This window comes from Dicentrarchus labrax, unplaced genomic scaffold, assembly GCF_905237075.1.
Source record: "Dicentrarchus labrax unplaced genomic scaffold, dlabrax2021, whole genome shotgun sequence".
In the NCBI taxonomy this organism is placed as follows: domain Eukaryota; kingdom Metazoa; phylum Chordata; class Actinopteri; family Moronidae; genus Dicentrarchus; species Dicentrarchus labrax.
In genome coordinates, this window is record NW_026136721.1 from 25,215,152 (window position 1) to 25,229,312 (window position 14,161).

The 14,161-nt window shown below is 38.8% G+C and overlaps 2 protein-coding genes across 2 annotated transcripts; one reads left to right on the forward strand and one right to left on the reverse strand.

Moving 5' to 3' along the window:
* Positions 1-1,317: 1,317 nt before the first annotated feature.
* LOC127354678 (N-acyl-aromatic-L-amino acid amidohydrolase (carboxylate-forming) B-like) lies at positions 1,318-7,931 on the forward strand. The gene is made up of 7 exons (XM_051384750.1): positions 1,318-1,493; positions 4,015-4,241; positions 4,326-4,518; positions 5,291-5,384; positions 5,512-5,619; positions 7,072-7,184; positions 7,404-7,931. Exons 2-7 carry the CDS (start codon positions 4,015-4,017, stop codon positions 7,596-7,598), a joined length of 930 nt encoding a protein of 309 aa, XP_051240710.1. The 5' UTR covers positions 1,318-1,493; the 3' UTR covers positions 7,599-7,931.
* Positions 7,932-8,503: 572 nt separating this feature from the next.
* cldnd1b (claudin domain containing 1b) lies at positions 8,504-13,623 on the reverse strand. The gene is made up of 5 exons (XM_051384751.1): positions 13,521-13,623; positions 12,303-13,182; positions 11,342-11,446; positions 10,816-10,953; positions 8,504-10,032 (listed from the first exon to the last, which is right to left on the reverse strand). The coding sequence occupies exons 2-5, from the start codon at positions 12,586-12,588 to the stop codon at positions 9,812-9,814; spliced, it is 750 nt and encodes a 249-aa protein (XP_051240711.1). The 5' UTR covers positions 12,589-13,182; positions 13,521-13,623; the 3' UTR covers positions 8,504-9,811.
* Between the last annotated feature and the right edge of the window lie 538 nt (positions 13,624-14,161).

Consider the following 14,161-nt stretch of genomic DNA (forward strand, 5'->3'; position numbering starts at 1 on the left):
AGCTTCATTTGAAACTGAACCAGTGTTACAATCTTTACTTACTACCAAACTGGAACACATTTTACGACTGGTGCCTGTAGGGCAACAGGAATAGGACCCAAATGCAGACAACAGTGACGTAGCTGGTGCAGATCAATGACTTATTAACAAAAGGAGAAAAGGTTTATAGGATCATGAGGTGAACAAACAGGCAAACAGATCCAACTACAAATAGTGAAGCAGAAGGTCAAACAGGTCAGACAGGTCAGGCGGGCAGAAACAGGTACAGGGTCAGGTTTGGGTTCTGGCTTAAACACGAAGATGTGAGGTAAATAGCACCTTTGACAAATAGACTGGTGGAAATTAACCAGTACAGCTGGGTTGATGAGGGACAGTGGGAACAGGTGAGGATGTGGGCAGGGAAGGTCAGGTGACTGGGCTGCAGGGAAAGGGATTATTGCATGGGCAAACTCGCAACCCTGGTCTGGTATCACAAGATTAGGGCAGATGAGAGAAGGTAAAAGTCTGAGGGCATCTGGTGGATGGAAGGAGTATGGCAATGGTGACAAGAAATGCATGGGAACAGGAGGAGAGGAGGGACAGAGAGAAAAAATCTGCAGAAGTAGGACTAAGGCGAAAGATTTGACAACACAAGATGGTTCTCTAAAGTGCTGTACTGTGAATATAAGTCTGCTTGCAGAACACGTAATATTTATTTCACATACATGGGATTGTGATGAGCTCAAATCTTTTCAAAACATCTGCACAGTTGACTAGAATAGCCTTCCCCTGTGCTTTTAAATGCTCCACAATTAAAATGAAGCATACAGCCAAGTTTGACCCATGGCTGTAGACTCATGGAACAAATAATTTCTTTTTTTAAAATGAAATGTCAAAAACAATTCACCATATGAAGTCACATGTGAAACCAAGTAACATAACATAACTGATAGAGAACTTAAGTTCTTAAAAATGGTAATTATATAACTTTATATCTATGAAATAATTACATGGCTGGGGTCTATCTAATTCATCAAAGGTGTTTAACAGTGTGGGTTAGTATAGGTCGAATCCTTGAGGCTTTTCCCTATTATCAGTAAAGCAACTTAACATAACATGTTGTCTTGTTGTTGTTGTTGTTGTTGCACACTCAGAGCGGCTCCTGCTGGTTTGGTAGAAAATAATACAGCACAAGTTCTTGTTACATCACAAAATGTCTAACTACTTGAAATTTGATCTGAAGAACATAAAGAGGAGGGCCGCAGGAAGTAGAAACAAGGAAGTGGGAGGGTCGGATGTAAATTGAAGCAGTCTGTCTATGTGGACTGGTTTGTTGTGGACCTGGCATTCATTCATGTTTGTGCATGTGAACGGTTAATGTCTGACTGGAGAGCTTTTGCTTGTGCCTGTATTGCTTTGCTTGCAGGTTGTGAAATACTGCACTGCTGTCCTGATACAAGTTCCCTCTAACTTCAAAGGTTGCTGAAGTTCAGTGAGTGCCAAGAAGGGCAAAGGTAAGACATGCAGCAGTAAACATAGTGTCTTGCATATATTTGTATGAACATTTTGTTGGTGGAAGTTAATTTACACGTTAATGCTTTTCTCGCTGTACTGCTCTTGTTACTTACAGAACTGCACTTTGCTCCTGTGCAAGACATAAAAAGAGGCAGATAGTCATCTGGTTGCATATTAATTTTGTTCATCTGTCCTTGTACATTTTTTCTACGTTATGGGTGTTATTAACTCTATTAAGCCAGCCTGCTGTATCTGAGCTGGTCACACAAATTTCTAAAATAATATATGTTGGTTTGTCTCCAAACGGGCCTGTTTTGCAGGATGTTTTGATGAGCATACACTCAAGTGTTCCTCTTTTTGAATGCTTGTTTATTGATATTGTATTGTGTGTTGTCTAAACGAAACCATGAAAGGAGGTGCATGCAACAGAAAGTCAATCCTACACATTGTCATCAGAAATTAATTAGTTTTTAAACTTGGTGCACACTGTTAGGCATTTATAAGCAGCGTGTAAACATTTGTAAACATTTAACACACTATAATAAAGTTATAAGCAGTTATAAGGACATTTTAAGTGTACAGTATTTGTCAGCAAGCATCACTTCTGCTATGAAGACATATTCTATACAACAGTGTGTTACCGATGTCTATACTGTCATTCATTATCTGTCAATGGGTGCCCACAGAAGGAGTTGCAGTTGTTGACAACTACATTAATAAACAGTTATATCTGTTTACAACTACATCATAGTATGTGTATGTATGTATTGAGGAGGCTAAAGCTATGTTAATAATGCAGACACAATGGGCCCAAATCAGATTTTAATTTTTTTGCTCATACTCATAAACTACACTGTTTCTTTCATGACAGTGTGAACAGCACAACTGTTATATATATATATATATATATATATATATATATATATATATATATATATTTGGGCCACTTTCATATGTGGTCCAAATTAGACACAGCTCTGTGTTAGTCATACCAGAAAAATCTTTTTGCTTGTATAACAGTAGTTTTAGACAAGGCACGGGACATGACCTAGTTTGGGGCGTCTAACAGCAGATGTGCCCTGTGGTTTTTAGTGTTGACCTTGGAATGGCGAGTAGTGTAAAGAAATAGGATCTAAGAGGCCCTTTGATGACAGCAACATTTTCAAAATGTAGCAGCCGGACTACTGACTAAAACTCAAAAAAGGCACATTTTAAATCTGGCTCCTCTTCACTGGTTTCCCATTAAATACAGAATACAAAGACACTGATAACTCTTTGGGATGAATCGGTTTAGTTTTTTTCCTGGGGGATCAGTTACCTTGCCTCAGTTATTCTCTCAGAGTACAGTGAAGAGAATAAACAAGGCTCTCAAAACACTCACAGCACAAAGTAATATCACATGTTGAAAGTATCATGATGCTAAAACATTTGGGACAATTTTTTTTGTATCTTGTTTGCAAGCTTTAAATCTTACTTTGTTTTCCGAGTTGTGCATTTGTCTTGCAAGCAGCTGGTTGATTCTCACTTGGAAACTGCTAACCACATACAACCATTCAGCTCTGCAAAGTTACAGAGGAACAGCTGTGACTGCTAGGAGAGTTAGTAACAAAAACATCATTATGTAACAGCCTTTAAAGCAGTGTAGGGTTTCTTTTTTTGTTCTCACTCACAAATTAGGTGATTGTACAGCAACAAATTAGAAACCTTTATCCCTGTCAGTGATTAACTTGTGAATTATACAGCCGTAAGAAACACTTAACACATCCACTGGCAAACAAACAACTAAAGTCAGGTTATCTGTAAGTCAACAGCCTGTACCTAATTTACTGAACTGTCCTTCCTGTTAACAATAGGAAGGACAGTTCAAAAAATGAATGCTCAACAAAGAGTTCATGACCACAGAGGTCAGGGTGAAGGATCTGTAGTCATTAGTCCTGTGGTCCTTGGTTTCTTGGTGACCTGCTGAGCTTTCGGAGGTGGAGAGGAGGGCTTTACATTTGCAGTTGGTTATTTGCCTGCTCGGGGGAACCAGAATGACTGGCTGAGAACTGATGTTTCTCAGAGTACATTTATTTAGCTTCCCTCACTTCCTTGCTAAACCTGTACTTTGACCTGTACTAAAACAAATTTAACAGTTGACATCTTTTAACATTTGATTTTACATTTGCTTACAATATTTGTTTAAAGATTAACATCCCATCTACTGGGATTTCCTTCAATGTGACTGAGACTTAGAGGTTAGGTCACTTATTAATTTAAATGACTTACTGGCTGTCATCCAGTAATACTTTTCACCCCAGTTTCTAACCAGAGGCTGAACCTAATTTCACAATCCAGTCACAGGTTAATCTTGTCTGTCTGTGTATTAAATGTTTACATTTTAAATAGGTTTTGTCACTTCATGGATGTTTACATTAACTTTTAAACTTGTTTGCTTGCTGAGAGGTCAGCGTATTAAGGGTTATAAATAAATAAGACAGGACAACACTTATTGTACAACCACTTTCTTCCTGCCAACAGATGGAGCATGTCTCGCTCCCGCCACTGTCCCGTGTTGCCATTTGTGGCGGCACCCATGGAAATGAGATGTCAGGGGTGTACTTGGTGAGAGAAATGCAGAAACAGAAGGTAGATCAGGCCGGATCTGTTTCTATAACCACCGTTCTATCAAATCCACGGGCGGTGGATGCTTGTAGAAGATACACCGACACAGATCTGAATCGCTGTTTCACAAAAGGCCTGCTAAGGTAAGTTGAAGAGGAAAAGATGTACCAAAGGAACATTTAACATTTTTAACATTTCAAGTTTTTATTTGATCTTCTGGCTTTCAGTGCCCCCATAACAGACTCTACACCCTATGAGTTGAAGCGAGCCCAAGAGCTGAACTCTCAGCTTGGACCAAAAGGAAGCAAAGAGGCTGTGGATCTGCTCTGCGATGTCCACAACACCACTGCCAACATGGGCCTTTGCCTCATCTTTTACTCCATAGACTGGATCACCCTGCACATTTACAAATACATACAGGTATGAGCTTCATGGAGTCATCCAGACAAATGTATCTAATTAGTGGTACGTTTTAACTTAATGACATGAAGCATAAAAATACTGGAACTGCAGGTCTCATAAACAACTTCAACTTTAAACACTGACTTAAAAAAAACCACTGCATTAAATCTGTATGCAACATTAAGAATATCCTAGTTATCAATGTTGATATTTATGTTGAGGACAACATGAGAAGATAAATTACAGTCAGGCTATCTGGAGTTAGCAACACCAAGGGAAGATATAATGGTTATAGGAGTGTACATATAGCCTGACCGTAGTCCTTTTTAACATAAATGCACAACAAGAAATCTTTTTAGAAAGATCCCTTAAATTTTTTTAATGAATTATGACCAAAATACTATGTTCTTAGTCAGGACAGTTTACAGTCTACAGCCATGCGTACGACTCTGTGAGGCCGTGCAGCAATAGTTTGAACTAAATGCTAACACTGGGATGCAGACAAAATGAGAAATTTTACCTGATGGTGTTGCTCGTGGAAAGGTCAGGGGATCACCACAGTCATTAGTGTTCATCCTCTGGGGATCACAAACATCTGCACTAAATGACATGGCAATCCATCCAGTTGTTCTTGAAATATTTCATTTGGACCTCTGTTCAAGTTATCTTTGTTTAGTATTTTGTCATTATTGAGTTGTATATGTTGTTTGTTCTCCATACCAATTATGGTCTAAGGCAATACAAATCAGAATCTGAAGAGCTGTAAATCATGGAATAATCTGGTTTTCAGAGCAAGATGACCTCTACACCTGTGAGAGTAATCCAGCTGGATATACCTATTTCTGAAGCTTATTCCTTAGAGTCAGTGGGCAAACATGGCTTCGGTAAGTGTATTTCTTGCAAATGCAAAAATAGTTTAGTTTAATATATTAATATTAGTTAGTTAATATTAGTTTAATTTAATTGATTGCAAGTGCAAGATGTTGCACCTGTTTCTCTTGTTCTCTGCAGCAATAGAGGTAGGTCCTCAACCCAATGGTGTGCTCAGAGCTGATATCTTTAACATGGTGAAAGAGGCAGTGGATCTCACAATCGAATGGCTTCAAGGATTCAATTCCGGTAAGAAAATACCCCTGGTATTTAAAGGGACGCATCACCCAAATTACACACACAAAAACAAATCAGAATCAGAAATACTTTACTGATCCCTGGGAGGAAATTTGTTTGTTACAGTTCCTCAAGGTGCTCACACGATGTTAAAGAATAAAAATACTAATTATATTACAATATCTAATACAATATATATATATTAATAGAAAATGTATATATAGGTATATACATATAAGTAAAAAATAAAAAATAAAAATAGAAATATAATAAGTATGTACCTGAATGAAATGAGTAATAGTAGTGAATTTTAAACATTACAGTATGACAGAAGTTACAAAGTTACTAACAGAATAAGCCAGTGTATTGCACATTGACCCGAGTATTGCACCTCAATCAGATAGTTGCACATTAATCAGAGAACATTTCTAGTGCCAGTGTAATGACCAATGACTTAGAGTTTTGACACTCTGAGGGAGGAGTTGTATGTATTTGATGGCCACAGGCAGAAATGACTTCCTGCTGAAAGTACTCCTGTGTTTGACCAGCTCCCTTTGGAGTGGGTGAGAGACATTGTCCAAGATGACTTGACGTAGCTTGGACAGCATCCTCCTCTCTGACACTGCTGTCAAAGAGTGCAGCTCCACCCCAACAACGTCACTGACCTTGCGGATCTGTTTGTTAGCGTCCGTTACCCTCTACCTGCCACCCCAGCACACAACAGCCAACAGGATAGCACTGGCCACCACAGACTCAGATAAAACATCCTCAGCATTGTCTGGCAGATATTGAAGGACCTCAGCCTCCTCAGAAAATAGAGATGGCTCTGGCCCTTCCTGTAGAGGGCTTGAGTGTTCTTAGCCCAGTCCAGTTTATTGTCAGTATATAGATCAATGAACTCCAAGGTACTTGTATTCCTCTATAGTGTCTACACTGACCCCCTGGATGGAAACAGGGGTCAGTGAAGCTCATTGCAGCTCATTGTCACATTGAGCTGCAGATGGTTCTGCTCACACCCTTAGACAAAGTTACCCACCACCACCCTGTACTCAACCTCATCACCCTTGCTGATCCTGCCACAGGAACGAGGCAAGATGTCTTCCACAGCGGGGGGGCTCAAGCTGAAGACATGTTAAAGCACAGGCTTTAAGCAACCTGGGGCTGACAGGGCCTGCAGCCTTGCGTGAGTGGAGTTGCATCAGCTTTCTTCTCCCCTGGTCAGCAGAGAGGCACGCTGTAGAGGTTACAGGTAAGGGAGGGGGAGGGGAGGAGTTGTCAGACCAGAGAGGGCAGTTAGCCTGAAAGCCAAACCTCTCTCAACCTGGCCAAATCAAACCACAACCACCTGCATGGAAAAATATCACAAGGGATAAGTGATAAAGTGCTTTATAATTTGGCTGACCTTTTTAAATGACCTCTGTAAGTGTGACCAGTATTATTACTAACACTGTATTTTGCCAACAGGAAGTACATTTGAAGGAGGTGAAGTGGAAGCATACAATTTGGTGAAGAGTGTAGACTACCCAAGAGATCCTACAAGCAATGAGATTACTGCTGCCATACATCCCCAGCTGCAGGTACAATACACACATCTAGGAAAGATGCATGTACATATAAGCTTTCATCTAAAATGGCTATAATCCATATCTTTAAAATCAGTCATTGCAGGTCGAACTATTTCTTTAAAATAATGCTACATAGGGTAGTTCCATTCGCACATTTAAATGTACATGCATGAATCCATAAGCAAGGAACCTGATTTGACTCATCCGTTGGCTTTCTCTGTCTTTCCACAGGATAATGACTTCAAACTTCTCCGACCAGGAGACCCCATGTTCCAGTCATTTTCTGGGGAGATGGTGGAGTACGAGGGAGAAGAACTCTACCCTTTCTTTGTAAATGAATGTGCCTACTATGAGAAGAAGATTGCGTTCCATTTAGCCAAGAAGATCACTTTGACCTTCCCGCCCATAAGTGTGAAGAAAGACTGAGAGTGATACTAATATATACTGCAGAGATTTTGAAGTATAATCAAAGAAAAGAAATTGTGCACTACATTAATGATCATGTTTTAATCATCTCAAATTAGCTAATGCACAAACCTATGCAATAAATGACACAATAACATGATTACCTCCTCAGTTGAATACAGAAACACTGCAACAGTACTACCTCTGTGAGGCTCATGTGTAATGAGTTGCTTTTGTACTTGATTGAATAATATTGCACAGGTGCTGGAGTTATATTCTTCCATCCCCTGTATATTAACTGGCAATAATGCAAAACACTATGTTTGAATAAATTAAAAAATAGATCACATTGAACTATTATTTTGTGTGTTTTGACTTGACTTGAACCTTTATAGTCATACGGTTTTACAAAAACTGCTCAGCTGCTATAAAATGTGAATGTCAGTTGAAGAAAATAAATATTCCTGATATATACTAAAAAAAATTAACAGTAGAATGGTTTCCCATTGTCTTCATGAGGGTGGATATATGAAAGGACGAAATGATACAAAGTTTGCAATGGTATAAAATGAATATGATCCAATAAAATGGTAAAATTAAGAATGTTTCCACGCTAAGTTTAAGCAAGCTGTGAGGCTGTACTTATGTGCTTTGAGCTAAATGCTAAAATCATCAGGCTAACATGTACTCACAATGACAATACTAACATGCTGATGCACTTTAAAAAATTCCACTCTTCACTAATTTAGTTGAGCATGTTAGCATGATATTGGTTGCTAGTTAGCACTGGACACAAAGTACAGCTGAGGCTGACAGTAATGTCAATGTTTTGCAGGTATTTGGTCATAAACCGAAGTATGGCATTGCTATCTCCAGAGCCACGTTGCTAAAAAACAGTAAGAGCAAAGACAAGACAAATACAGAAGTAGGCAAATGGCAAATTTAATATTACAGGAACAGTGTGCTTCAGAACACATAAAAACATTTACAAAAGACAGAGTGTATACACTTCAGACGAGTAACAAAACATTGTGACACAAAAACATCACAATTTTTCTAAATGAGCAATTTTGGAATTTGAAACAGAGAAAAAAAAATTAATTCACTTTACACACAAATGTTAAGTGTAAAGAAAGATTTATGAGGATTTCCACTTCCAAGGGGAGATTTTGCAAATTCAACTGTGGAGTATCACCAACAGACATTTAAAAGGCTTTATTTGAAGCAGAAACCAATATTTAGCTGTCAAACCAGCCAGCTGGTTGATAAAACCGAGCTCTAAAGGAACAGAACACTGACTGCAACCAGGATTACAGTGAAACTTCACTGTAACAAATGTAAAATGGCAGTAGTATATTTTGGGGCTGAAACATTTGAATTTAAATGTTACAAAGAGGTCACAGGTTTGCTCGAGTGGCATCAAATCAATTCAGTTAACATTCAAATTAACTGCTTTAATAAATATTAGATCTATAAACACGGGTGACAATGGGAGATGAGTGGTTAAATTTTTAGTGAGTGACATTTACTGACATTTAGTAAACACATACCACAGACTGAAATCAACAATTACCACAGATGACGGAAATGTCAGCTTAAAAGGCATGCACAGCAAAGGCTCGATATTTAGGATTATACAAAAAAAAATCCAAACAAAAAAAAAATTAATTAAATTAAAAAATAAAAAGGCTTATGTTATATTTGTCATGCACTTATAGAGAGAGCTACCCTGTCTTTGATAACTACATGTCTAAAATTTGTGCAAGTTTATAATCTATAACTGATTTAAGGGCAATGTGGTGAGCAGCTTTAGAAGCAATGGCAACTAAATAAAAAAGGCATTTAAGTACTGCACGCCAACACAGTTAACACCAGAAATAACAAATCAGCCATAATATCAGGGTGTTAACATACATTAAAGAACATGCTTTTCACAATACAGGTTAGAGATGTGAAAAAAAACAAAGGTGAAATAATATAACGCAAAAGCATTAAACCCCTATTTATGAGCACTTATGATGATTAGCTGCAAACTGGTTTACTTGCCTCTAGGTCTGTGATGCCATGTTATTGTGTTTTCTAGTTAAAGAATGTTACAAAGGAAGTGAGAAGTTACAACCAGTAGCCTCTGGTCACTTCACTAAATGTACATCCTGTCTTAACCAGAAACTTATTTTTTAATAGTCCTCAGACCAGTAGGCTGTTTTAAGGTATGCTGTTGTAGTAATCTCTCTTTAAGCTACTCTGTAAGCAGTCATGCGGGTGTAGTTTTTGCGGTGACTCCTGGCCGCCCACAGGAACAAAGCAGCTGCCATCATCTGCAGAGGGAAGGAGATGAGGGCGAGGTAGAGGGACCAGCCCAGCGAGCCCTCCACCCCTTCTGGTGGTGAGGAATACTGGTGGAGCAAATCTACCCCGGCCAGGAAACAGCAGACGGTTCCCAGAGAGCACAGGCCTGATGAGCGGAGGAGAGACATAAACGATGAACGCCACGAAACACACACATAAACACAAAAACTGTATGTGCTGTGTCACTTCTGGAACAAACAACTAAACAAAAACCACATATTAAAGTGAAAGTCCCTTCACTGAATCTTCACTGAAAATACATGATTGTTTGTTCATGCAGCAAATTATAGCAGAGGCTTGGAAATAAAGACAACCATAGCAATGCCCCCTATATTTAATGAATGAGGCAATTGTTTATAAATAACTAATAACACTGTCTGATTAAGCTCATCAGATGATAATGATTAATACAATTAATATGTTTGCTTAACCGTAATTAATCAAAGCAAAAGAAAATCTTCTGACGTTTATAAGTTTGGGAAAGTTCAAGAAGTGGGGGATGTGTGAGGACAAACTCACCTAACAAGAAGAGGCCCACAATCAGCACTTCCAGGCTGACGTTAGTTTTAAGTTTGATAATCAGCAGCTTGAAACGTGTTCGCAAAAGGCGCTGGTAGCTTAAGACGTGCATGCTAACACCCACAACTGTTATTTTCTATGAAAGCTCACACACCAGTGTCTGCTCCTCAAAAACATACCGCGGTGAATTCAACATGTGAAAAAAGGATTGTGTACATTTAAGAATTTGAGATGGTTTTTGTTTGACTGACAGGAGTCTCTCACAATCAGACATGGTGGTTGCTACAGTTCTGCCGCCCCCAAAGTGTTTTCCTGTTTACATGCCATGCCATTGTTTTTGTTTTTTTCCACGTGCATGCATTTTTCTGACCTGCAAGTAGATGGAGCACTCCCACAACTAAGGTGGGGGTGAAGCTGCGGCACAGGCAGGCGCAGACCCCAACAAGGCTGCTGAGGAACACCAAGGCCAGAGACACCAAGGGCAGAAGAAACTGGCACCTCCACAAGTCTGCAAGAAGAAGAAGACATTATCCAAAAAAAAACCAAATTAAAACCTACATAGAAAAACATTCAAATCCAATATTCAAAAGGCGGCACGAGACCAGCCTGAAGCTTTCACTTCACCATAGAGTATTTTCTGAATCGTACAGAGTATTCATTTGATATTGGATAGGTTACACAAGATTTCCAATATTACATTTTAAAATGTCCATATTTCTATGTTTCAAATATTAAATTTCTGGGTATTTGTGACCACTAATACAGATAAATGACACTGTCACAAAGTGTGCTAGTGGCCTTTCAGTCTAGTACACGTGAGTTAAAACAGAATAAGAATACACTGAAAACCTAAACCCAACCTCATGTAATCTACAGGCGGTACAGGGTGGACTCACATGTTCTCAGCAGGTCTTCTTCGTTATTGTTTCCTGGGTATTTGTACTTTGGACTAAACTGCTGAGGAAGAGTGAAGCTCACACACTGCGTCTCCATCTTTGGATCTAAAGTCAGAAACAGAGAGCATCAATTCAACTGAGCTGTCATTGTTTACCAATACACAGGATGTGATGTACAGTTGGGAACATGATATACAGTTCACCACAAGACAACAGAAATCTAACCCAATAATGATTCCCATAGCTTAAGTCTGGGTATCTACAGACAACCGGTACTTATATACCATATAGTGACAATAAGTATTAAGATTCTGTGCCACCGAAAACTGAGTGAGAGGCTGTGACAGAATTAAAGTAATTAAGAGAGCAAACAGTGAGGTTTATAATGACAACTGTATATAACGTGGATTGGTCACATCTGGCCTATACCTGCTTCACTGTGCCCCTCTACTTAAGTGATTTCTGCATTAATGCCATTAATTAGTGTCTTATTTTATTTGATGGGTGAGACAAATATAGACACTTAAATCTATGTTTCCTATCAGTATTGAAATGTAAAATACTTATACTGTGACTATTTTACCCACATCTCTCATTACTTTAGTGATGTAACCAACTTAACCATGAACAACTTTTACGTTTCACCCTCAAGTAACTTTAAAAAGGTAAACAATTAGTTTTTCTTTACTGTATCTGCTTGATCACTGAAGCTCATTATACACATTTTCATTGCTTCCACATTTTATTAAATGGAAAACTCAAGTCAAATCATTATTTTAAATTGCATTTCCCTGCAATGCAAACAGTCACATTTGGTGTTTTAAAGAGTTTGTTATCTAAACTACACTCAAAGATAAAGAACTGCAGGCATAACATGACTTTATAGCAGGAGAGCTACCCAACTGTGTGTGATTGAAGATAGTAATATTCATTAATCAGCAGGATCACAGGAAGTCTTTACCTGGCTCTTTGAACCAGTGTGACTGGCCGGGCAGCCGGACGCACCTCCACCACAGTCCCAGAGTGCCATTCAGGCGGAACATGGTGTCGCTGTAGGCCTTCTCATCAAAATCTCCATTGATGAACTCCTCTCTGAGCTCCGAGGCGTTGCTCCCCTCATGTCTGATTGGTGGACAGCTGTACTGGTACCAGTGCTGAGTTCCCACAGCCACAGAGAGATACACTGTGGCCAGCAGGCTCAGCACCGAGCCAATGACCAGAGCTGTGGCATAGCGGTTGTCTACCATGGTCTTAGGTCGTTTTACAGTCCGTGTTTACAAGGAAAAAAAACCCTCCCTCTGATAAAGATAATAAAAGTTTGTATAAAAATACACATGCAGATTGGCTTTCACTGTGTGATGAAGCCTGGGTTGTATGCTTAAAAATTATATTTCCGCTTGGTGTTAAGGCACCACGGCATGTCTGTTAACTATTGTCAGGTAGTGTCACTGAGTCCGAGTAGCACAACATTGTACTCTAGTCAATCAATCATGTTCACGTTACTGTGTGTTCATGTTACTGTGTGTTTACGTTACTGTTACTGTGTGTTCACGTTACTGTGTGTTTACGTTACTGTTACTGTGTGTGTTAACGTTACTGTGTGTTAACGTTACTGTGTGTGTTTACGTTACTGTGTGTTTACGTTACTGTGTGTGTTAACGTTACTGTGTGTGTTTAGGTTACAGTGTGTTTACGTTACTGTTACTGTGTGTGTTAACGTTACTGTGTGTGTTAACGTTACTGTGTGTGTTTACGTTACTGTGTGTGTTTACGTTACTGTGTGTTTACGTTACTGTGCTGCATTTTGAGCCCAATGTCCGAAACAGAGAGGCGTTCACAACCTGTCGGAAGAATCAAAAGAAACACGCAGGTTAATGATGAAATACTTTGATACATCATGTTTACCTGGTTAACAACTTGACACATGACAACAGCTGTAGTTATGGTTAGGGATTATTAGTTAGTTAGTTAGTTAGTTAGTTAGTAAGAGATATAACAGCGAACTGTTTCACACAGCTGATAATAACAAAGGCAGTTTCCGCAACTGTGCAACTAAAAGCGAACATCTCAGCTAGCGGACGCTACTCATAGTTAGCTAACAGTGGTCTGCATCGAGACATTTAACTGACAAATAAATGTTAAATATTTCATCCAAGGTTGTTGGGTTTGTTTTTTTTACCTCATCGCTGCACAAAAACGTCCAAATATTCGCTTTATTTATTTTGCTCCTGAAATTACCAGCAGGCCTCCGCCCTCTTCTTCTACGTTAGTATTTGTTTAGTTTTAATGGCGGTTGGCAAACCAGCGTGTCGGTGCATTACCGCCACCTGCTGGACTGGAGTGTGGCGAGAGTGGGAACTTATTACTTATACTCTTTATCATTCCTGTAAATAATCACATTTGAATTAGAAATTGTTAGAAAATGTCGTTCTTTCGATTATGTTCTGTTCTTTTGAAAAGTGTTCACTTCGGTTGTGATATATATATAAATATAAAGCCAAAGATAATTTGAAAGAAGAAAGAAATTCTGCCTGTGCCAATTGAGACTATCAATATTGTCTTTATATTAAAATCCTGGTCTAGGGAGATATGAGCAGATAGCAGCTTATTGGAGATATATGAGTATGGGTCAGTAACAATATATTGCAATACAAAAAATGCCAAAGATTTGTTTCGAGTCATTTAGAGTGTCACTGTTTGTGATCCACCGAGCAGTGACAAGTTTATTTTTTTTATTCCTAAAATGTCCTGCTTACTACCTATTTTGGTTACAGTTATAACAACACATATAACTGGTCCTTATCAAAACATATCTGTTTA